This window comes from Schistocerca serialis, chromosome 11 (assembly GCF_023864345.2).
Source record: "Schistocerca serialis cubense isolate TAMUIC-IGC-003099 chromosome 11, iqSchSeri2.2, whole genome shotgun sequence".
NCBI classification, from domain to species: Eukaryota; Metazoa; Arthropoda; class Insecta; order Orthoptera; family Acrididae; genus Schistocerca; species Schistocerca serialis.
In genome coordinates, this window is record NC_064648.1 from 57,792,076 (window position 1) to 57,817,399 (window position 25,324).

General features: G+C 43.9%; 1 protein-coding gene across 1 annotated transcript in view; it reads right to left on the bottom strand.

Moving 5' to 3' along the window:
* LOC126426850 (neprilysin-2-like) overlaps positions 1–25,324 on the bottom strand; it is a 285,437-nt gene that overhangs the window by 129,411 nt on the left and 130,702 nt on the right. The window contains exons 3-5 of the mRNA XM_050088871.1: positions 24,447–24,580; positions 17,404–17,484; positions 15,596–15,844 (exon numbers count right to left, since the gene is read on the bottom strand). Of these exons, the coding sequence (XP_049944828.1) occupies positions 15,596–15,844; positions 17,404–17,484; positions 24,447–24,580 (464 nt within the window). The remainder of the gene's footprint in view (positions 1–15,595; positions 15,845–17,403; positions 17,485–24,446; positions 24,581–25,324) is intronic.

The following is a 25,324-nucleotide window of genomic DNA, read 5'->3' on the forward strand; positions in this document are numbered from 1 at the left end:
TAAATGTGCAGCTGCAGCTACTGCAGTCACCACACCGCGACTCGCCCCTGCAGTGTTACGTCACTGGATACGTAACAGCCGCACAGAGCACAGAACGGGGTATGCACAGTGAAATTTTCCCATTACATAAAATGTTTATAAAAGACACGACCATCTTTCGCCAGCGTGAGTGCCTTTAGTGAAACATACACTATGTGATCAAAAGTATCTGGACACCTGGCTGAAAATGACTTACAAGTTCGTGGCGTCGTCCATCGGTAACACTGGAATTCAGTAAGGTGTTGGCCCACCCTTAGCCTTGATGACAGCTTCCGCTCTCGCAGACATACGTTCATTCAGGTGCTGGAAAGTTTCTTGGGGAATGGCAGCCCATTCTTCATGGAGTGCTGCACTGAGGAGAGGTATCGATGTCCGTCGGTGAGGCCAGGCTCGGCGTTGCAAAACATCCCAAAGGTGTTCTATAGAATTCAGGTCAGGACTCTGTACAGGCCAGTCCATTACAAGGATGTTATTGTCGTGTAATCACTCCGTCACAGGCCATGCATTATGAACAGGTGCTCGATCGTGTTGAAAGATGCAGTCCCCATCCCCCAATTTCTCGTCAACAATGGGAAGCAAAATGATGCTTAAAAGATCAACACAGGTCTGCACTGTATAGTGCCACGCAAAACAACAAGGGGTGCAAGACCCCTCCATAAAAAACACGACCACACCATAACACTACCACCTCCCAACTTTCCGAACTTTACTGTTGGCTCTACACACGCTGGCAATGACGTTCGCCAGGCATTCGCCATACCCACCCCCTGCCATCGGATCGCCACATTCGTGATTTGTCATTCCACAAAACGTTTTTCCAATGTACAATCGTCCAATGTTTGCTCTCCTTTCACCAAGCGAGGCGTCGTTTGGCATTTTTCGGCGTGATGTGTCGCGTATGAGCAGCCGCTCAACCATGAAATCTCGCCTACAGACGTATGACACAAGAGACACCCAGTCACCTGACCACGTTCGAAGCTCAGTTCCGCAGAGCGTCCCATTCTGCTCTCTCACGATGTCTAATGACTACTGAGGTCGCTGACATGGAGTACCTGGCAGTAGGTGGCAGCACAATGCACTTAATATGAAAAACGTGTATTTGGGGTACTTTTCCACCTAGTGTAGGTTATGCTTACGAATAACCCATGTTACACCACACTGATCTTTAACTGTCGTCACGGTTGGTACAGTTAACTGACAGGTAAAAAGGTACGTAGCTTGTAGGTACAGTGCGGCGAATGACCCAAGATTCCAGTCACCAGTAACGAAGCGACCTGACGGGTCCTTGTAAGGCCAACACACAGATCTGTGGCTTGTAAGCCTCGCATTTTGAAAAGCAGCTGCACATTTCGTACCGCATATTCACGCATGTGACAACAGTCACTTTTCTGTCTCAAAACATCTGGAGTTAGCTGTCTGTCTGGTGGTGTAGTACATCACTGCGGAGAAACTGCACGGTTTGTCTTGACGGGTTGTTTGAGCCTTTACTGGAGCCTGCCAACAGCTGGACGGTATAATTCGTTGCACGAGGCCTCGAGCCGCCAGACAGGGACACACTCGCCTTCCCGCCGCCGCGATGACTGCCGTGCTGGTCTGCGTCGTGCAATGAGAGGAGAAAAGACTGCCCGGCCGCAACACTTTACAGACCAAAGTACAGAGTATTGTGCATGCCCGAGTTCACAAGTGTCACTGTTCAAAACTGTAGCGGCCTTTGGAGCTTCAGTTTGGTGTTTACATCGTCAAACAGAAGCAGTATTACAGTTTGGCTACTGTATACGTCGAGATTCATAGCAGTTTAACTCGTCATATCATTTCTTTGGAAAATCATTATTCGCGCACGTAGACATGGTTGAAATATAAGAACCCCATGTCGGTAGGATTACTTCAACGGCGAGTGTTTCACGCCTTTTCATTGGCTTAGTGCATAGACGGCACCATAGCTCAGCGCGTTCGGTCACGGGCTTAGCTGCCCTGTCTAATAATAATAATAATAATAATAATAATAAAAGAAACGGAGTGCATGGATAAACGATGAACTTGAACTGGTGTCATGTGACGTCCGCCCCACATAAATGCAAAGAACAGTAACGAACAAAATGAGATCAAGTAAATAAATAAATGAATGAAAAGTGAATAGGTTAACAGTTTACGAACATAAAAGACGAGCGCTCCAACCTTACTGTAGTCAGTTGTCTTTTCCCTTATTTTAAATCTTAATTCGCTGCAAATTGTGCAGTTGTAGGCTTTTCTAAGTTCCAAATTGTTTCAGAAGATTCCATTTTATAGTAGGCTAATTTCTAAATAGACCAATGTTCATAGTAAAAATATTGAAAATGGATGTACGTATTTCTAATTACTTCGACCACCACCTGGTGTCTATGTAGTTTTCAGCTAAGAGAAACATATCAGCCGATTGGCGTACGTTATAGGTCTGCTTCAAAATGGCTGATTTGGATGTTCGCGAGCGAAAAATTGCTCTCTTTAAAAACGGTGTTGGTTCATCTGGGGTAGGACGTCGTTATCGTGTTTGATGCTTCCACAGCAAGGAAATGGATTAGATTTAGAGATAACGGTGCGGTAGCGAGACGCCCAATACCCAGAAGGTCACGAGTCTCTACATGGAGACAGGATGAAGAATTGGTCAGGGCGGCCCACAATGCTCATTTGTCAGTCAACTGGGAACTAGGGAGAGGCTCATATTTCCTGGCCCTATCGAGAACTGCTCTCATAAGATTAAAGGATCGTGCAAACAGGTCCTGCAGTGTTCGTTTCAAAGAATCTTTGTCCGGCGAACAGGTAGTGGATAGACTACAGTTCGTAGGAAGATGTCGATTGGGGGAAAGTCATTTTTTCTGATGAGTGCACAACTGATCCTCGAGCAGAGGTCCTGCTATTGACCACTGCAACCATGTGAAACGCGCTTCAAGGCTAGAAGTGGACGCCTAAGTGTGAAATGTGGGGTCTGCACGTCTTGTATGGGTGCACTACGAAAAAGCTCCTGCTGTCGTAAGAAATCGCACCCCAGACCATAGCAGCTGGTGTAGGTCCAGTGTGTCTAGCGAGCAGACAGACTGGTGGCAGGCCCTAAGTAGCGCACAGGACCATCGGCACCGAGGCAAAACGGGCTTTCAGCATAAAACACAACATACCTCCAGTCTACTATCCAATGAGTCCAATGAATTTGCAGATGACCGTGGTTTGGGGTCAGTGGAATGCCCCCAACAGGGCGTCGGGCTCGGAGTTGTTCTCGAAGAACTCAATTTGTAGCAGTTCGTTATCTCACTGTGGTGTAAAATGCTGTTCGAATGCCGTTGCTGTAAGATGCTCCAGAGCCATACGCTGAACGCGACGGTCCCCCCTGTCGGTAGTGGCACGTGGCCCTCCAGAAGCCAGTCTGTGCACTCTCGTCACTACTGCTGCCAGCAATCGTCTACAGTGGCAACATTTCTGCCGAGTCTTTCTGCAGTAGCGTAGAAGTAACATCAAGATTCTGGTAGCCCCACTACACGACGCCGTTCAAGTTCGGTTACCTGTTGATCATGGCTTATTCATCGTCTCAAAGGCATTCTTGACTGACATTTAATCACTGCGCCCGATCTCAAAGGTAACTAATGGTCACGAACGTTACAGCGAGTATAAAAAGAAAACCTGATTTGCGTCCCCACAGTGGCGCTACTAACGCCACTCTTATTCGGCTGGCGCGAAATCTCGATAGGTGTCACCTCTGAGATGTAGAGACACGCCTGTAAACTTTCGTTTGTCTCGTACAACTCTTCCTTGGTATGGGGATTTTTCTTTCTGTCATTGTAGTATATGTACATTGACTTGTGATAGTGAAATGGACTCACTCATCTGACCTCGTTCTGTAACATCGTGAGATCGCTGCCGCCTTTGCACAGTTACGCTGTATCTACGTGACAGCACATTATGTGGCTTTTCTAATAATGGGCAATTAGGTTTCTGTCTGTGATACATTTTGCAGTGGCGACTACCGTGAGGAATCTTGGGTGTTTGTTTTCGCTTTGAGTATGCTGATCAGTATCTAATCGTTCTTCAGTCACCCAAGTTTTAGCTTACCTCATTGTTCTTTCACTCGTAAAACCATGTTTGAGGCATCAGTTCTAATATGTGGCTATTTGCTTTTGTCCATTGTCTCCCACGGTAATGCAGAGGCGTATGGTCCATTGAATTGTATTTACACATGAAATATGTTATCTCGCGCCACAACATTGGTGATTATATTGCGTTTGAGCAAAACTGCGATTTTTATAAGCCAGTTTTCACCCTACTCCTGGTTTTTGTTTAAATTAACCTTCTATGATTTTCACACTTGCACGTGTGTTCACTCGAGACCCACATTCTGCAAACAACCTCATTCATTTAAATTGTATTTAAAGGTGTAATGAGGTAACCACCCCTCAGAGAAGATTCGAGATTTATTAAATAAAATTTTTAGCTATACAGATGGCTGTGTCAGTGTTGAATTTCGAGACATGTACTAGCGTGTTAGGAAGAAAGCGGAGCAGAGCGAATGAGTTCGGTACTTCCTTTTCACCCGGCCAAGCTCAAGCTGGAATCACTTAACTTGCGCATGACCATTCAGACAAGGCATTATGCAACTGTCTAAAACATAATGAAATAGTTTAATAATGACACAATGCTTTGTCACATGATGTAAACCCATAATTATGTCATATATTTTGACTTTTAACATATGTTGATTACTTTCCACAGATATCCAGTATCTACGAATTTTCAAAAGCCGACTGTATGAAAAGATCACTATTGACCGTCGTCAGTCGTCTGCGGTGTATCTGGCTGAGCTTCATAATGCGCCGCAGCTGTCCCCAGCTGTGTTCGCTAAGCTTCGAGTAGTGATGAGGACGACAGACATGAGTGTTTATCCATCGAATTACACCGCAGAGCCAAATAAACTGGTACACCTGTCACGTATAGTGTAGGGTCCCCGAGCGCACGCAGAAGTGCCACTACACGACGTGGCATGGACTCGACTAATGTGCGAAGTAGTGCTGGAGGGAACTGACACCATTCATCTTGCAAGGCTGTCCATAAATTCGCAAGAGTACGAGGGGATGAAGATCTCTTCGGAACAGCACGTTGCATCTGAAATATACTCAATAATGTTCATGTCTGGGGAGATTGGTGGCCAGCAGAAGTGTTTAAATTCAGAACAGAGTTCATGGAGCCTCTCTGTAGCAATCCTGGACGTGTGGGGTGTCGCATTGTCCTACTGGAATTGACCAAGACCGTCAGAATGCACAATGGACACGAATGGATGCAGATGATCAGACAGGACGCTTACCTTAAGAGTCAGTTCTAGACGTATTAGCGGATCCATATCAGTCCAGTAGCGCACGCCTCACGCCTTTACAAAGTCCACCGGCTTGAACAGTCCACTGCCGACATGCAGGGACCATGAATTCATGAGGGTGTCTTCACACCCGTACACATCCTTACGTTCGGTACAATTTGAAACGAGACTCGTTAGACCACGCAACACGTTTCCAGTCATCAACAATCCAATTGCGGTGTTCACAGGCCCAGGTGAGGCGTAAAGCTTTGTGTCGTGCAGTCATCAAGGGTACATGAGTGGGCTTCCGGCTCCAAATTCCAGTATCGATGACTGGTTCGTACGCTGAGATTTGTTGATGGCGCAGAACTGAATGATTATCTTCAGGCGTCGTTGGTCCAGTTCTTGCAGGATCTTTTTCCGGCCACAGCGATGTCGGAGATTTGATGTTTTGCATGATTCCTGATATTCACGGTACACTCGTGAAATGATCGTACAGGATAATGCTCACTTCATCACTACCTCGGAGATGCTGTGTCCCATCGCTCGTGCCCCGACTGTAATACCGTCTTCAAACTCACTTAAATCTTTATAACCTGCCACAGTAGCCGCAGTAACCGATCTAAGAACTCCGCCAGACACTTGTCTTATATAGGCGTTGCCGACCACAGCGCCGTATTCTGCCTGTTTACATGTCTTTGTATTTGAATACGCATGCCTGTATCAGTTCCTTTGGCACTGCAGTGTAGTTAACCCACGTTTCCTTTTGATTATTAATAGTGAGTTAGAAAATTTAATTCGAGTACGATGAGCTGGACTGTGCATACGACAATGGCAGCAGGTTTCTCGATTCCTTTGTTGCTGTCCATACAAATATGATGGGCAGTCGATAAGTAATGCAACATATTTTTTTTCGGAAAGCATATTGACTTTATTCAGGATTCCAGTCCAACATTTTATTTTGACTACGTAACCCCATTTTTCAATATGATCTGCCTTCAATGTGACGACGTTATGACACCTTACTAGAACATCCCGTATGTCCACATGGACGTCTTGCTGCATCAATAAACTCCCCACCATCCCCGTTGTCCTTCCCGCTGAGTGTATCCTTCATTGGGCCCAACAGATGAGAGTGGCAAAGTGCGAGACCCGGGCTGTAGAGTGGATGAGGAAGAAAAGTCCAGAGAAGTTTTGTGAGCTCCTCCGGGTACGTAGACTTGTATGAGGCCTTGTGTTGTCATGGAGAAGGGGAAGTTCGTTTGCATTTTTGTGGCGAGCAACATGCCGAAGTCCTTTCTTCAATTTCCCGAGGTTAGCACAACACACATCCGAGTTGATCGTTGCAGCGCGAGGGAGGGCATCAAACAGAACAGCCCCTTCAGAGTCGCTGGAGACCATCGCCTTGACTTTATCCGCTGAGGGTGTTGCTCTGAACCTTTTCTTTGGAGGAGAGGTGGAGTTTTGTTTCCAGTTTGAAGTGATGAACCCATGTTTCATAGCCTGGGATGATGTTCGGCAAAAATTCTCACCATCAGCTTCGTTGTTCTCTATGGTCTACTGTCAGGGGGCGGGGAACCTAGCGTCGACACACCCCAGCGGGTGGACCAGTGCGTCGGCGCTGCCAACAGAAACTGAGTCAAATTCTTTTCGGAAATCGAGAAATACTGTATCTACCTGCCTGCCTTGATGCAAAGCTTTCAGTATGTCATATGCGAAACGTGCAGGTTGAGTTTCACATGATCGATATTTTCGGAATCCAGGCTGGGTTACACTGAATACGTCATTCTATTCGAGATGCCTTTATATTTGAGCTCAGAATATGTTCCGAGATTCTACAACAAATCGATATCAAGGATACTGGACGGTAGTTTTGTGGATCACTTCTACTGCCCTTCTTGTAGACTGGTGTGACCTGTGCTTTTCTCCAAGAACTGGGCACGGTGTTTTGTTCAAGGAATCTACGATAGATTGTTGTCAAAACAGGGTCTACTTCAGCCGCAAATTCAATATAGAATCTGACAGCCACTGCGTAGGGCTCTGAAGCTGTGTTCAGTTTTAACGATTTCCGCTGTACTATCTTCATCATCATCATTCGCGGCGTTCAGACACAGAGCACTGGCAGCTTGTAGTCTTCCAGTATCTGCCAGATCAGAAGTGAGGAGTCCTTCAAGCAAATGATTTACATGCAGTAAGTTTAGTGTAGACATTTTAACTTGGTCTGCTTTGAGTGCTGATGTGGAGTGTAGGTGAAGCAACTGTCGCTCGGAAGAGAAGTGATGGAAAAGAAGCATGTTATGTAGCAAGTGTCTACCCTCAGCATGAATAGTAACCTTTATTTTATGATAACGGGTTTTAGACAGCAATCACGATGCACTGAGAACTGCTTCATAAAGAAAGTTTGTTAGACATTAAGAGTATCAACTATTTGACTCGTCGGTTTATGGTTCAATAAAATACTTAGAGGAACTATATATGTCATTTACCTCTCGTCACTTTAAAAATAAAAGTGTTCAAATCAAATTATTTTTCATTCTGAAGTTTCATTAGGCGCTAGTGGAAATGTGAGAGCGGGGGAAGGTTGATTCAAATGGCTCTGAGCACTATGGGACTTAACATCTATGGTCATCAGTCCCCTAGAACTTAGAACTACTTAAACCTAACTAACCGAAGGACATCACACAACACCCAGTCATCACGAGGCAGAGAAAATCCCTGACCCCGCCGGGAATCGAACCCGGGCGCGGGAAGCGAGAGAGCGGGGGAAGGGGGAGATCGAAGGGTAGAGAGTGGGACAATAGCTAATATCTCACTGCGCTTATGGGTAATCGTCTCAGGAATGTTGGAACCGTTGATGTAGGTAATGAATCAGCTCAGCGTATCTTTGAATTTGGATTTGTAAAGTTCGAATTGATGTAGTGGTACTGTAACACTTTTCTAGTGTCATTTGATGTCTTGTGACGTGACCTGATGAAGCAAGGAATCTGGTGTGTTTTCCAGCATTTATTAACATTGAATATACTGTGGGAAGAAATTTTCATCTGTATTACAAATTTGTAGAGATAATTATTTCCATTTTTTTATTTATGTATTTGCTGGACAGCTACGATAGTACAAGATTTCAATTGCGTGGAACCTCATTGTAAATTCTGAATTGCTTCTGGAAAAGTTTAGTGGTTTTCGACGCTTTAGAACTAAGTGAATTAATACATTTTATTTCGTATTATCAGTGATGTATGATTACTCACATTAGCTATTCTGGCTTTCTGTTAGGATTACCTTGCCAGGGGCCTGATTAACAATATTGTTTGACATACATGAATTTCTTTGACATACAATCCGTTTTAAATTCTACTTTGATTTGTTGTGTCAAGGAACGGGTGGCTGAAATGGTTCTTGGTAGTGCTGCTGTGACTTGAATATTAGATGGTCACACTTTAATGTTTCAGTATATGTCTTGACCCCTCTATGAATATGCAATATATGTACTCTAGCACATCTTCAACATTCAGTTGCAGCTCCGGTATTGGGAGTTATATTGGAATTACATCAGAGAAAGTTCCTGTACTTTTGAAAAGAGTGTGCATCAACTAGTTGACAGTTATCATCATCTATTTGACTACTATAAAATATCACAAGTGAATTACAAGTTCAGTGAGTTAGTTCAGTGGGTAAAAAGCTTTGTTTAGTGGCTATAGGGAGTATGAAGACATGGTATTACATTTTTTAATCAGCTGACGTTTAGTGGTAATATTTCAGTGAAGTAAGGATTCTGTGTGTATTCAAGTTCTCTCGACTAGATGTGTTAAATAAAAGGCATTTTCACATATGTTTGCTATAGTGTGGATCCAATCTGGTATTGTCTGTCATCTGAAAGTTGAATTTGCATGTATCTTCTCTGAGGACGTTAACTTTCAATTGAAGGCCGGCCGGTGTGGCCGTGCGGTTCTAGGCGCTTTAGTCTGGAACCGCGTGACCGCTACGGTCGCAGGTTCGAATCCTGCCTCGGGCATGGATGTGTGTGATGTCCTTAGGTTAGTTAGGTTTAAGTAGTTTTAAGTTCTAGCGGACTGATGACCACAGATGTTAAGTCCCATAGTGCTCAGAGCCATTTGAACCATTTCAATTGAAGCGAGACTGCATGGCAGATGTTTGGGAAGACCCTATGCATAGATTTGAAGAACAAGCAGTATGCATTAAGCAAGAGATGAGGAATTAACATGAAAGAAAACAAATTAATGTAACTAAAGAAGGGCAGACTAAACTAAAGAAGGAAGTTTTAGGTGATTAGTCAGCTCTACTAAATTTAAAAGGGTGAAAGACTATAAGGAAAGTCATGAGCAATTGATGTGTACTATAAAAATCTGTGTATGTATGTAGAATCCACATCTCCTCCTTAACCACTGACCAGATTTCGACCTATCTTGGTACATATATCACTTACTATCTGGAAACAACCCTTATGGCGATAAAAATCACCTCCCTACGAAATGGGTGAATATCAGACTTTATTCATTCAGTACCTGAGAATGGCCAAGAGGTCAGCCAAAAACAGGTCTTACGTTGCGGACGAAATTGGTGAGAATGTACCTTCGCAGCAAAGCATTATGTGGTTGTGGAAGAAGGACTGTGGGAAAGCCAAAAAAGATGTATCAAAGCATTTGAGATGTGGTGTTACGTTGAAAATTAGGTGGGCTGATAGGATAAGGAATGAGGAGGTTCTCCAGAGAATCAGCGAGAAAAGGAACATACAGCAAACGCCAACAAGAAGGGACAGGATGGTAGGACATCTGTTAAGACATCAGGGAATAAGTAGCGCGGCACTGGAGGGAGAGCTGTAGTAGGTAAAAACTGTAGAGAAAAACAGACGTTAGAATACACCCAGCAAATAATTCAGGACATAAGTTGCAATTGTTACGGTTGGCACAGGAGAGGAATTCGTGGCGGGCCACAGTAAACCACTGAGAAAACTGATGACTCAAAAGAAAAGAAAACTTGAGCATGACCACAGTTAGGTGTTTTTCTCAAACTTTCAAACCATTGTGATACGTTATCTCATTGACAACCCCACAAAATGCTGAAAGGGAAAAGAAACTGCATCTCTTACCACAGTTTCACTGTTCATACAGTAAAACCGCCTCATCAAGCATTACGTTGTGACTTATTACTTCTTTACTATAAAATGTATTCACGAAACATTTTTCAGGCAGTATTTACTGAAGCCGTTGAATGTGCTTACGAGATTATGTCATTGTAAGAAAGATAGTTCAGGGATATAACGTAAGAAATATTGAGATGAGTGAAAATGAAACCGCAGGGCGAAACTGACGAGTAAAACTGTGTGTGAAATACGCTGAATATATGTGAAATATGAACGGCATGTGCGTACACTGCCAAAGCTGCAGGTAGGAAGCTCCTCCTAAATCCATGGACCAATTTCAACCAAACATGGACACACATTACTTACTATATGGGGAGGAATAGTTTACGGGTAAGAACGAACTACCTCCTTTTGAGGGACGGACAATAACGTTGAGACAGAAGGGGGAGAAGAAGATATGGACATACAGGGGGAGGGAAGGAGATAATGGACACAGAAAAGGGAGAGGAGGAGCTGGGCAGAGTGAGGATGTGTAGGAAATGACTGAAAGGTAGGTGGAAGAGGTGGACAGAGAGAGGTGAGAGCAGACGATGGACAGAGAAAGGAAAGAGGAGGAGATGGACTAAGAAGGTCGTGAGGGGCAGATGAAGAAAGAGATTCACTTACAGGGGTAGAGGAGGAGATGGACAGAGGATAAAGACCAGATGGACAGAGGTGGTATGAGTATATGGAGCGTGAGAAGGGGAGGATAAGATAGATAGGAAGAGGGACAAGACTGTGGACAGAGAGTGCGGAAGGATTACATACTTACCTGGAAAACTCCGAGCACTCAGCTAATCGTTAAAGAAAATTTCTCTTGATGTTTTTGTTTGATGATGACATTTCTCTGTAAATTACACTCTTCTCAAACACAAACCAGTGCTTTTGGAAATATGTACACTGACAGAAAAAAATCGCAACACCCAACAACGATTAACGTAGACTAATGAAAGTGCGGTATTTCACTTGCTAAGGTTACATTGCAAGATCACAGGTTACCGTGCTCGGACCTGTCCTCGAAGCAACTCCTTTGTAACAGTTTTCTGTGTCATTGTGGTACCAACTGCTGCTGAAATTGTTACTGTAGATGCAGTATGATGCGCCAGAGATATACACTGAACACGATGTTCTTCTCTCTTGGTAGTGCCACATGGCAATCCGGAGCATGGTCTTGTTGTGACTGTACATTCTCGTGACCATCGCTACCAGAAGTCATGTACATTGGCGATATTCTTGCCAAGTCTTTCTGCAATGTCACAGAAGGAACATCCAGCTTCTCATAGCCCTCTTACACGACCTCATTCAAACTCAGTGAAGTGTTGATTATGGCGTCTTTGTCATCTTAAAAACATTTTTGACTAACATCAACTGTCCACGTCCAGTCTGAAAGGTAAGTAACTCTCACGGCCGTTACAGTGTGTATTTAAAGCAAACCTGCTTTGCATCCTGATAGTGATACTACTAGAGCCACACTTATGCGACTATTGGGGAATTTGAGCAGATGCATCTTTCAGATGTAGAAACACGACTATCAACTCCTTCTTGGTGCTGCGATTTTTTTCCAGCAGTGTATTTCTGCGGTGGTTAACTAATATGCAAAGGACGACCAGAAACTAAGGTTAAAAAGCCTTATCTCTTATGTCGTACAGCCAATGATGCCAATTCATAGTAAATACGGCAGGTTGTTTTTCGACATTGTCTCCACATCGGTTTACGCAATTGTCATTTCATGGGATGAGTTTTCAGCCTTCAGCTCCTTCAAATACGAAAAAAGGCGAAAGTCGCTTGACGTGAGCTGTGTCAAAATCTGTAGAAGCCGTGCTGGGTCGCCTACAACGGTCCTCGTCGGTGACATTTCCTCTACTGGCCGCAGACTTCCGACGTCGTTCGCTGACGACAAATTAGAATCTCTCCATAAACCCCTAACCACTGCCACTGAACCTCACACGCGGTAAAATGTTTCCCCCACAGGCGGATTTCTTCACCTAGCCAGTTTTCCAAGCCGGCCGCGGTGGTCTCGCGGTTCTAGGCGCGCAGTCCGGAACCGTGCGACTGCTGCGGTCGCAGGTTCGAATCCTGCCTCGGGCATGGATGTGTGTGATGTCCTTAGGCTAGTTAGGTTTAAGTAGTTCTAAGTTCTAGGGGACTGATGACCACAGCAGTTGAGTCCCATAGTGCTCAGAGCCATTTGAACCATTTTTGAACCAGTTTTCCAAACGAGTCGCCATTCGTGTTTACCTAAAACTTGCGCTGTGTGTGGCAGGTGACTGAAACTCTGCACAGTTGTCAGCAGCAAGTATCAGAATTACCTTTCACTACTAATTTCTCTATAGGAACATCGGCCACGTAACCTCAGTGTGAGTACCCAGTGTAACAAATAGTAGAGAGTGACTCAAAAAACGGCAAATTTTGGAATGGAGGCTAATGCATCAACACAATTCACAATTATTTTACACATATTTATTTATGTCACTTTACAGTACAGAGAATTCCACGTAGCTTGTAGCAATGGAACTTTAAATTCACTTTCAGTGTGTACTGAACAGTCGAAGGATACAACTGTTGACAGACTGTCTGACGTCGAAGAGAGCACTTTGGACTTCTTGCGAAAGCATTTCGCACAGCCTCAATATTGTCTCCCATATGCATTTGGAGTATCCCTGCAGATTGCTTCTTCAATGCAGAACCCGTGGCTTCAGAATTACGGACACAGGTGCTGATTTCACGCGCCAAAGAAACACGACCACGTTGACCCATGTTGAAATGACGCCTCCATACATACATTCGTGTAATAGGATTTTGCCATAATGGCGTGCTGCACCTAGTTCCACTGTTGCATTTCTACTCTTTACTGTGAGCAGCATTCTACACCGACCAGCCAGAACATCGTGGCCAGCTACCTGACAGCTGGTATGTCCGCCTATGGCGCGGGTAACATTTGAAAGGCGTCGTGGCATGGAAGCTATGACGCCTTGGTAGATTGCTGGAGGGTATTTGTAACACATCAGCACACACAAGTCACATAATTCCTGTAAATTCCGGGAAGGTGACGATGAACTCTGACACCACGTTCAATCACATCCCACATGTGTTCAATGGGGTTCATAGCTGGCGAGTTGGAGTCCACCACATCAACTGGATCTCGTAACCGTGTTCCCTAAACCACTCCAATACACATCTTTCTTTGTGACGTGGCGCATTTCCTTGTTGAAAAATGCCATTGTTGTTGGGAAACATGATTGTCATAAAGGGGTGTACATGGTCTGCAACCAATGTACAGTACTCCTCGATCGTCAGGGTGCCTTGCCATAGCTTCACTGGACCCATGGATGCTCACATGAATGCTACCCAAGCATAATGAGGACGCTGCCAGATTCTCTCCATCACGAAGTACAGATGTCAAGGAGCTGTTGCCCTGGCAGACGACGGAATCGCCCCATCCCATCAGCATGATAAAGGAGGTATGGGAACTCATCTGACCATACAGTGCTCTGCCACTGCGTCAACGTCCAGTGCTCATGGTGACGCGCCCATTTGAGTCTTAGTTGCCGATGCCGTGGTGTTACCACTGGTACATGCACAGGTCGTCGGCTGCAGAGGCCCACTGTTAGGAGTGTTTGGTGCACTGTGTGTTAAGACACAGCTGTACTCTGCCCTGCATTACAGTCTGATGTTGGATCCACCACAGTTCGCCACCTGTCCTGTTTTTACCAGTCTGTCCAGCCTATGACGTCCAACATCTGTAGTGAGTGGTGGTCCCACAACCGCATGACGTCGTGCAGAACCTCCAGGCCATCAAAATTTGCCCTCGGTCAAAGTCAGGTAGATAGCATCCCTCCCCATTCTACAGGTGGACAGCACGATTACTGACACTACATGCACTGAGCGTATGTCTGGCTAGCAATCATTCCTCGCCAGGTGACACGGCTACTGCCTGGATGGCTTTATACAGATAGTAGGTCCATGGTCATAATGTTCTGGCTGATCAATGTATCCGTCATTCGGCGCCCACCTACCTTGCAGCACTGCCGCAACACATTCCAAAATTTGCCTTTCTTTTGAGTTACACTGTATGTGAGAGACATACAGTGCTCGAGGTTAGCATTAGATAGCATTCTGTAGGGTCTGGGGACGAGTGCTCACACTCATTCAGACTTGTAACCTTGAAAGATGACCGTCATACCTGAGTGGCAAGTACTACTTGCTGAACGTACACAACTTGCAGTTTGGTGGTGAGTAACTTCCGCGAGGGGCTGGGAGAGCAGTGCTAGCTCATGTTGAAACCTAAAAGGTCACCCTCGTAGGAGAGTAGTGTAGTGTAACGTGGGTTATTAGTGAGAATGACCAATGTTCCACTGCAGACGCTCACGCTGGCGGAGAATGGACGTGTCTTTTATCAACAATTTATAGACTGGCAAAAACTCACTGTGCATCTATCCCGATGTGCAATCCATGCAGATGCGGCCCCTGCAGTGGCGTAACACAGCAGGGCAAGGCGCGCTAGCACCTGCTGGAGGTGCACGTTTATGCCTTGGTGACGTCACTTGAAGTTGTCATGAACACCTTAGAGTAGACAGACATACTGCAATATAAACACTCAAGACAAATAAAGAATGTAAATCTTAGATCACAAGTTTAATTCGGTGTATTTGTATGCTGCATGATGTATTTGAAACTATGAGTTATTTATTGGATCTGTCTTCACAACTGATATAAATAGTTGAAGCAATACAGCAGATTGTCGTTGAAGACCTGTACATCATTTAGTAGCTGGAAATAGCGAGACGCTCTCTTACAGGATCACCCAGCCAGGAGAAGAAGTCGAGAAGAATAACTTTGCACTTGGCCGTGGTATAGAGCAGCCAGACCGCTTGAACAAAAGAGACAGGCGACTGTATTTGAAGAACAGCAGTGGAAGGTAACTTGGACCACATCAGACTGACAGATCCGCTACGCAGTGTTCGCTGATCATGGTGTTACAGGCAAGTAGCCGTACTCACACGCGATATGGAAACACTGCAGCAGCAAGCGCAGGTTACTGACCCACAGCGCTCTCGCTCAGGTAGTAGGTGTCTCCTGCCAGAGTCTGGAGCACGAGTACTCACGCTTGTTCATGCAGGCCCTGTAGAAGTCGCGTGCCAGCTGCAGGCTTCGTGGGACGACAGCTTCGGTCAGCTCCTCTTCTATGGCGTTGCGTAGCTTCTCCAGCAGGTGGTCGGTGAGAGCTGAGATGGTGTCCACCGACGACTTGTCATCCGGGATGTTGGTGGTGCGAACGTAGTTGCCACACGCGTACTGGTAGAAGTCATCACAGGGGTCCGCCGACGGGTCCAGTTTGCTCAGCACCTCAGACGCTGTCCGGGCGAACACCACACCAGAAATCACTCACTGACCTTGCAGACATAACTCCTGACTGGAGCAGTAATAGTACTAAAGATGGCCATTTCCCTGAGGGGAAACATACCACATGTAAATACTACACTATTTAATAATTAGTGAAGTGTCTTTATGCCTTTTCTACATTGTATCAAAATACTCACTGGTACTTTATATGTCTATATCGTAACCACAGGTAAGGCCTTAATTTTCACTGCTAGTCCTGTTAATGGAACATTATCATTTGACAGTTACCTTTGTCTGTGGAGATTGCTTGGACACACACCAAAAAAGTTTCTGTGGCATGTACGAGGGTGCGATGAAAAGTAATACCTCAGAATTTCTTACATGAAAACCGTTAAAGCTTTTTAAATTAAACTAACGTTACTGACATTCTGCTTCTCTGTCCTTCATGTCTGCGTATTTGAAGCCCTCTGTCGCTAGAGGTCTCCAGGCCGTAGCGTGCAACATGGCGGTGTGTGATATAACTACGCAGGCGCGTGAGAAACACGGTGCAGCAATCAATTTTCGAATTCTAGCAGCTCGTCCACACGTGCAGCACCCTCTCCTTCAGGTAGTCAGTGTCGGAATACACCACTGCGACACCTTGGGTCCACTGTCATCGGTCGTCCTCCATAAAGTCCTGACTTGGCTCCATCCAATTTTCATCTGCTTCCAAAATGTAAAGGGAATGTCCTAGGACTTTATTTTCATAGTTACGAAGTGATGCAAGCAGACGTGAGGTTGTGGCTCTGTCAACAGAATGAAACATTCTACAGTGCCAGAATCAACAAACTGGTCTCTCATTGGGAGAGATGTGTTCATTGGGAGGGTAACTAGGTTGGAAATAAATATGTAGCAATGAATATTAAAGGGGCTGAATGGTAATAACGTTTGCCTTGTCGAAAAGCTTTTAGGGTTTTCACACGAGAAATTCAAAGCACTACTTCCAACATGCACTTGTAATTCTGTATGTAGCTTTGTGTGTGATGTAATGCTGTCTTCCTCTATCACACACGCACACACACACACACACACACACACACACACATACATACGCGCACATGCACACACAAGCACACTTGCTACTCACACAAAGGCCTCCTCTGCTTTACACAAACACAAACTTTCTCTCTCTCTTTCACACAGACACACGCACAGACATAAATTTAAACAAATTTTCATCCCTTACACAAACGCCAAATGTCCCTCTCGCTCTCTCACTCACTCACACCACACACACACACACACACACACACACACACACACACAAAGCTTCCTGTCCTTCACACAAACACAATCTTTCTCTGGATCTGTCTGTCACCCACCCCCCTCCCTCAACACACACACAAGAAATTTCCATTCTTTCTATCACAATGTCGCTCTCACATACTCATTCTCCTCACAAAACGTTGCATCTACTATGTGATGAGCCCACTTTTGTCGCCAGGTACTTTCCTTGGAAAGAGTATTTCCTGTTTTTCTCTGGGCACATTTACAGCTGTAGGCAGTAGGTGAAGAGAGCACAAGTACCAACCTGCTTTGATGCATCCCTGTGTGAGGCAGAGGTCCTCCTGGCTCTGATTGTTGGACTGGGATACTGGCGCCTGACTGGCTCCTGCAAACATGTTCCTTCTGTACTGAACCCCCAGTGCCACCAGCAGCTACTAACAACAACAGGCTAGCTAGTGCAAGCGTTAGCAAAGCTTAATGCCGCAAGCTGCTAACCACAACCTGGGTGCAGGCAGCGATGCACAGGCTGCTGGCAGTTTCTAGTCCGAACACAATACTGTAACGTCAGCTCTCAGAAGAGTACAGGTGCAATAGCTGCAAGGGACTGCAAACGTGGAAGTGTCATGTAATCACACACAGCCTCAGTCCATAAATAGGAAGCAAGGTTAGGTTTTACTGCAGCATCGAATTGCGGTGTAAAGAATATCAGAGCAGTTTTGCGATGACATTGAAGAGCTCCAAGCAAATGGAACAAAGCGTTTCATTCTTAATGGAGATGTCTTCAGATGTGAAAGTAGCATTGGACATACTGAAAGGGAGTGCTTTGGGACCATTATTGTTCAGACTGCATGTAAATAACCTAGTTTTATACCGTTGGAGAGTCCATGAGCCTCTTTGCTGATGATGAGACTCCACATAGAGAAATTTTAGCTGTATAAAATTCGAAAGTAACTGAGGACGGCCTGCACAGGATCGATGGTTGGTGCAGAGATTGGCATTTGACACTGAACATCAACAGATATAATTTATAGCACAGAAATACTACGAAAACCCGTTGTTGTATGGTTACACGATTGCTGAACAATCACTGGAAGCAGTTCCATCCATCAAGCATCCAGGAATGTGTGTATGGTGTAATTTAAAGTGCAACGACCTTGTAGGTCTAATCATGTAGAGATTGGAGATGAAGCCTGAATTGGGGAGCCATGGGGAAGGAGGTCAGCCACGCCCTTTCTCAGGAGGCGTCCCAGTATTCAGCTTAAACGAGTCTGTGAAACTGTAGAAAACCTAATTGTAGAGGTGAGAAAGAGAATTTGAAACAGCATGCGACTCATGTCTTAGCTCAGTTTCCAGTTCACAGAAATGTGGTGGTGTGGGATTTTACAAAGCTATTAACATGGCAGCTGCTCATAACGGCTTCATCTCAGGAATTCACCTGTCAGTGCATCCTCCTTCCACAATGGCAGAGAATGCAATGAAACCTTGGTAACACAGCAATACACTAAATTGTAAGCAAGGCAGCAACTTTCCTGTCAAACAGCACAGAGAGCCAATACTGCAAACCATTGCGAACACAGTGATCGCAGCCAATTTAATTGCAAGCATGCCAGAAATTCCACTGTCAGTGCATAGCCATTCCACAGCACCACTTTGAAGCAAAATTGCAAATATTTGCACACACAGTGATTGTAGTTGATAGCATGTAACCCAGCGATTCTGTTCACAGTGCATATTCATTCCACAGCAGCATGAAGAGACAGTTAGTTTTGAATACATTATGGGATTGGCAGTGATCAATGTCTTACAAATATTTACTATTAAAAACAGTCTTGATCATGATTTATTTATCAAGGTGACCGGTTTCGACCACTACTGTGGTCATCTTCAGACCTACAAGTTGTATACAAAGCTTTAATTACAGGGCTACATACATTAAAGAAATTACATAAAGTTATAAAGCTATAAAACGATGAATTACCATTGAGTAGAAACCTCTTTCTGTTGGAGAATCACTACTGGATAAACCAGTGCACGTCTTACTATACATAATGGAGGCTCCGCCCACTTCTGACGGCATGATGTCATTACTAAGCAACGAGTTATAAGTTGAATAACAATTTAAAATTTCTTAGTTAAAACAACATTGTCAAGAATTACAAATAAATACACACAAAACTTAGCTTATTAAACAGCTATTGTCAATTAAGAAGCGTTAAAAATATTTAAATATGTAGGATAAATGAACTTCGGTATGGCAGTACACGGGTTGTCCTCTGAAGGTCTGTTAGTGAACTATTTGGAACCACTGGTTGCCATGGTGGTCGGACGCCGTTCCAAAGATGAGGCAGCAAGCTTCTTTCCACTGAAGTTTTTGCAAAGTCGATAGGCGAACTAGTGGTTGCCATGGTGAGGACAAAACACCAGTGGAAAGATGTGGCAGCAGGCTTCTTTCTAACGAAGTTGTTGTGAAAGTGGAATGATGAAGACTGTCACGTCAGACGATGTATTATTGAGCAGCAACATTTTATTGAAACGATTTTCAATGAGTAGGCTGTAATAATCTTTAGCTGACATGTATACTACATGCTGCACAAATACGATACGAAGTTGTTGTCCATATATATGAAACATTGTCTATGAAGTTCGACTTTACAACAACTTCAGTGGAAAGAAGCCTGCTGCCTAATCTTTGGAACGGCGTCCAACTTCACCATGGTAACTAGTGGTTCCAAATAGTTCACTAACAGGCCTTCAGAGAGCAACCCATGCACTGCCAAACCGAAGTTCATTTATCCTACATATTTAAATCTTTTTAACGCTTCTTAATTGACAATAGCTGTTTAATAAGCTAAGTTTTGTGTGTATTTATTTGTAATTCTTGACAATGTTGTTTTAACTAAGAAATCTTAAATTGTTATTCGACTTATAACTCATTGGTTAGTAATGACATCATGCCATCAGAAGTGGGCGGAGTCTCCATTATATATAGTAAGACGTGCACTGGTTTATCCAGTAGTGATTCTCCAACAGAAAGAGGTTCCTACTCAATGGTAATTCATCGTTTTATAGCTTTATAACTTTATGTAATTTATTTAATGTATGTAGCCGTGTAATTAAAGCTTGGTATACAACTTGTAGGTCTGAAGATGACCACAGTAGTGGACGAAACCGGTCACCTTGATAAATAAATCATGATCAAGACTGTTTTTAATACTAAATAAAGAGAGAATGTTGCAAATACTTCCGGGCACAGGGATTATCAGCCAACTGCAAACAAATCAGCAAATCCGTTGTTGGTGCATATCCATTTCGCAATACCAGAGATGCATTAGTGCAAACTCCTCCTAGTACGCACGCTTATTTCACAGCAGCAAAGAGAGGCACTATTGCAAACACTAGCATCCAACTGTAAGTCAGTCAGTGCATCAGAAGTACACAAAGCAGACACAGAAGGAATACTGCTGTGTGTTGTTAACGTGTCGGTTGCATGCAGTCATACAGGTGCTTGAATATTTGTTTGTCAGTGTGCAGTCAATTCAAATAGGCTTTGTGGTGTAGCTGTAGGAAACATGTGTTGATGCAGTAGCTGCAAGATGTTGCACGTCTTCTGGCTTTTCAGACGCCAGTGTGGAGGCAGATGTGGACTGTGTAGCACATTATTGCGCATTTTCATAACCACACAATCTTTCCAGTTTCTAACTGGGTTTTCATTCATCAAAAAGTGTCAACAAGAAAAGATGACCATTTTGCAGTAGTTGTGCTCAGAGCTTTCCAGAAGAGAGCAAACACTGAACTGATTCTATACAGAATCAGATAATCTATTGAACCGATTATTTAACGAGTTAGTGATTGTAGTAAATCTAAGAAGCATAGGAAGCAAATGTGTTAAACAAGTATGATGATGTACAGCCAAATTAGAACTTTCATAGGTTAGGGATAATCTTTTACTCTGAAAGTTCTGCCTCAGAGACACCCTCCCAGATAAGAAACAAAGCTTCTGTCGATGATGAGGTCACCAGAGGTTAAGAGTGCTGTAGGAGAAAGGAGTAGATAAATGGGCTCGAAATATTTAAGGAAAACTGATCATTGAGAATGTGCAGAGTACTTAAATTATGTTGTCCAATGCGGATTATGATCCAAATTTTTCCAAATAGTAGTTCCACATGTTAGCCACTGAGGCGACTAGTCGGCTTTAGTCCATGATGCAATGAAATTCTGGTCAGTGAAGTTGTCCATATGTGCCCTCATCGACACTCTGTAAAGCAATGGGAAGTTCCTGGAGGAGGGTCCTTCCAATAGGGTTTCTTGCTCTTGTATGCACATGCAGAGCCTGGTGTTACAGCACTGAACAGAAAGGGGTGGGAAATTAGAAAATTTTATTACAACTCATAAAAATTACCACAGGAAAATTAAGTCGTGCCACAGACAGAGGCGGAATTAGGAAGTACGCCAGTATGCCACAAATGGGTTAGGCAGTCAACACGTTACCACACCATGTGCTGAGTGGGAATAGGCATACAGCGGAAATAAGACTGCGAAAGAAAATTAAGTACAGTAAGACGAGCCTATTCGCTAGGTCGTAAGACATGGTGCACGGAAACCTGTCCCTTACATAAGAGTATAGGGAAAGGAATGGACACAGAAATGTTAAATACTCCAGCATTCCAACTCTCGTCATTAGGTGATCATTGGGATCAATTGAATTCACAATAATAACACATGATTCCATGATTACGGTACTGCAGTGAATCTGTGTCCTATAAACTACAGAACAGTCTATGAATTAGCCGACAATGCACTTGAGACGATGGTGTCCAACGGGTGAACTTCGGGCTGCCCGCCACCTTCCGTCTACTGATGGAGAAACTGACTGTCTTCTCACAACACCACACCACAGGGTGCTGCCAGCACCAAACTCCAACATCGAAGCCAGCCACAGGTCCTCTTGGGGTCCACATGCCTCTTCAATACAGAGGCATTTAAGGGTGTTCAAACGTACCACAAGCGGTCTAAGGCACTATAGCCATGGACTGTGCAGCTGATTCCTGTGGAGGTTCGAGTCCTCCCTTGGGCATCAGTGTCTTTGTTTGTCCTTAGGATAATTTAGGTTAAGTAGTGTGTAAGCTTAGGAACTGATGACCTTAGCAGTTAAGTCCCATAAGATTTCACACACATTTTTGAACAAATGTACCAGGTGTCAGGGAGGGGATCAACCGACCACACGACTACTGACACGGGTACATCGCGGATTGGTCACCAAGGACCATCGTAGAATTCAGAGTGGGATGGAGAATACTTCAGCAGCTGAAGTGAGACCACTTCACGCTGAGCGACGACCTTCCCTGTTCGCCAGCAACCTGCCGTGGCGCCAGGCTCTCTAATACCTTCTCCTGAGCGAGCGACCACTGCGCTAACTGGACAGACATCAGTCAGAATCCGCGACGGAGATGAATGAGGGACAGCCGAGGCTAGCGCAGAGAAACAACTACTTGTAAAAACTGTGAACTCTAATAATATTTTATTAGCATAGAAGGTGCATCACAGGTTTCCAACAGCTGTCCTGACTTCACACAGAAGTATCGGTGCTCGGCCTCCGTGCAGTGGTAAGAATTACTGTAAACGCCTCTCTGCACGCTGTATGTGCTTTATTAGTCTAATCTTTTCTTTGGACTGCCTATGTGTATGATAAATAAAGATAGTTCTGGCCACTGTCAGTACATTTTTGTGGGGGAATTGACGTCGACCTTCGAGTGTCTGCAGTAAAGGTGTTCCAACATGTCATTGTCTGTCTTACTTTGATTAAAAATACCTGGTGCCATTGGTGCGACTCTTTTTTGTATATGTTCAATAGCCCCATTAAGCGATCTTTGCTATGGTAATTTTTAAGAAAGCTCACACAAGAGTTTGATCGGAATCCCGACAGTATATAGTTATCTGCTATAGTTTTTCTGAAAAGGAAGGAAGGAAGATTAAAATTCATCATACCACTGACACCATGGTGATTACAGATAGTGCTCAAGGTAGTGTTGTTTCAAAGAGGGGAAACTAAATCAGTCATGTTCATTCAAAGGAACCAACGTGGCATTTACTTGGTGCGATTTAGGGACATGACAGAAAACATAAACCAGGATGGCTGGACTCGGATTTGAACTGTCATCCTACCGAATGCGAGTCCATTGTGTTAACAACTGTGCCACCTTGTTAGGGGCATTCTTTCTAGGATGTTGGTTGTGGTGGAGAAGTTGACCTGTAGGGGAGCCCACTGTCAGGGCTAAGTTTGAAAGACCCAGTTTGGCAGTGACTTTGCCCAGTCAAGAAATTTGATTGTGTAATGCTGTTGTAGTTTGCAGTCTGAAGAGTGGTTCAGTGCAGCTTTCCACGATAGCTTATCCTGAGAAAGTCTCCTCATTTTAACACCCACATTTCTCACCATTACCAGATTGTATATTCTTTGGTGACTACCAACTACTCCCTTCTTCTAGTCATGTTGTGCCATTCATTTCTTTCCCAACAATTCAAGTCAATACCTTCTAATTAGCTACTCGATTTACCCAACTAATTTTCAACATTCTTTCACAGAACCGTATCTTTCTGAGTGATCTCTTTATCACCACATTTCTCTTCCATATATTGGTAACCTCCAGATAAATACAATCAGAAAATATTTCCTCACATTTAAATTTATGGCAGATGTTTACAAATATATCTTTTTTTAAAAGAGCTTTTCTTGCTATTGCCTGTCTGTATTTTATATCCTCTCTACTCTCTACTTTGGCTATTATCAGTTATTTTACGGCCATAATAGCGAAACTCCTCTGCTACTTTTGGTGTCTCATTTTCTGGTCTATTTTCCTCAGCATCGCCTTATTGAGTTCGACTTCGTTTCTAGTTAGAGTACTTCTACGTATCTACATCTGTATCTGCACCTACATCTACGTGTAGAGTCTTAGTTATGCCACATTTTTTATACATACTGAATTTTTGCCAGTGAATCGTGTATGCTGTTTTTATGACTTCAAAAGTTAAACTAAGTGGGTTGTATCAGAGGTTTGATTTTTTCCAAATTTACAATAAATGTATGGAGCATATGATGTTTTAACGAAATTTTGTGTGGTTCTTATACAGTCTAAGGATATTTGCCAGAAGTTTTATAGATTGTGTTAAGTTCTGGACAACACATAGGAATACCATGCGGGGAATGGGTCCTTATAACTCTAGCCAGAGGATGTCGTGACTGAGAATTCGCTATCGTACTCCTGTGTTAAGACCACCACCACCAGCACCAGCAGCAGCAGCTGAGGCACACGCAGAGCTTTGTTTAGGCTTGTTTTAGTTTTGTGGCCATACTGGGCTGGTGCTGCCACTTGACAAAGAGGACGCCCAGCGAGACGGCGAGAGCGATGGCTGCCAGCAGCGTGGTCGCAGCCACCAGCGTCAGCCTGCGCTCCATGGGGATACAGTCGTGGCTGCACGTGGGCCCCCTGCAACAGGCAGAGGCAGCTCAGTCAGCACCGTGGCGCAACACGGCCGCCTGCCTTAGTTTACCACCGAAATGGAAGATGGAGTATCCTTCTTGGATGTTTTGGTCACGTGTAGGGTTGTAACAGTAATGACTAAAGTGTTTAGAGGGAATTGCCCAAAACTGGTACCCCATTTTGTTTCTGATGTAAAAATATTAATAATTTCAGTTTTAAAAGTTTGTAATATTTTCTTTACTATGTTATGCACGATTTACATTTAACTCTTAGAAACTATAATTAAACGTTACCATGAAAATTATTTTCAAGAACCTTACACATGGCGGTTTGAGAGATAGTTGCCAAAATTGGACCGTTTGCAAAAAATGAGGAAAATTACACTAAACAAAATTATAAATATGTATTAAAAGACAGAAAATGTAATCTATTTTCGCTGTATAAATCTGATATAACAACTGCAGCGTTTAGTTTTACAAATGATACAGAATGTATTAAGAAAAGGTATAGAAATTGCATATGAGCACTGAGTCGTTTATCGACAAAACACACAGATGTGTACGTCCTTTTCAGCTCCATCACAGTCCACTTAGTTTGACAGCGAGCACTTAACGCACATGAGCGAAATTTAACCCTTAGGTTCCTACGAAAATTTCCTGTCTAAAAACGTACGATAACCATTTTCTTTGGAGGAAGATACTAGTGGGAGAGGATTGAGTTCAGATGTCCCAGAGGACATGTTGTTTTCAT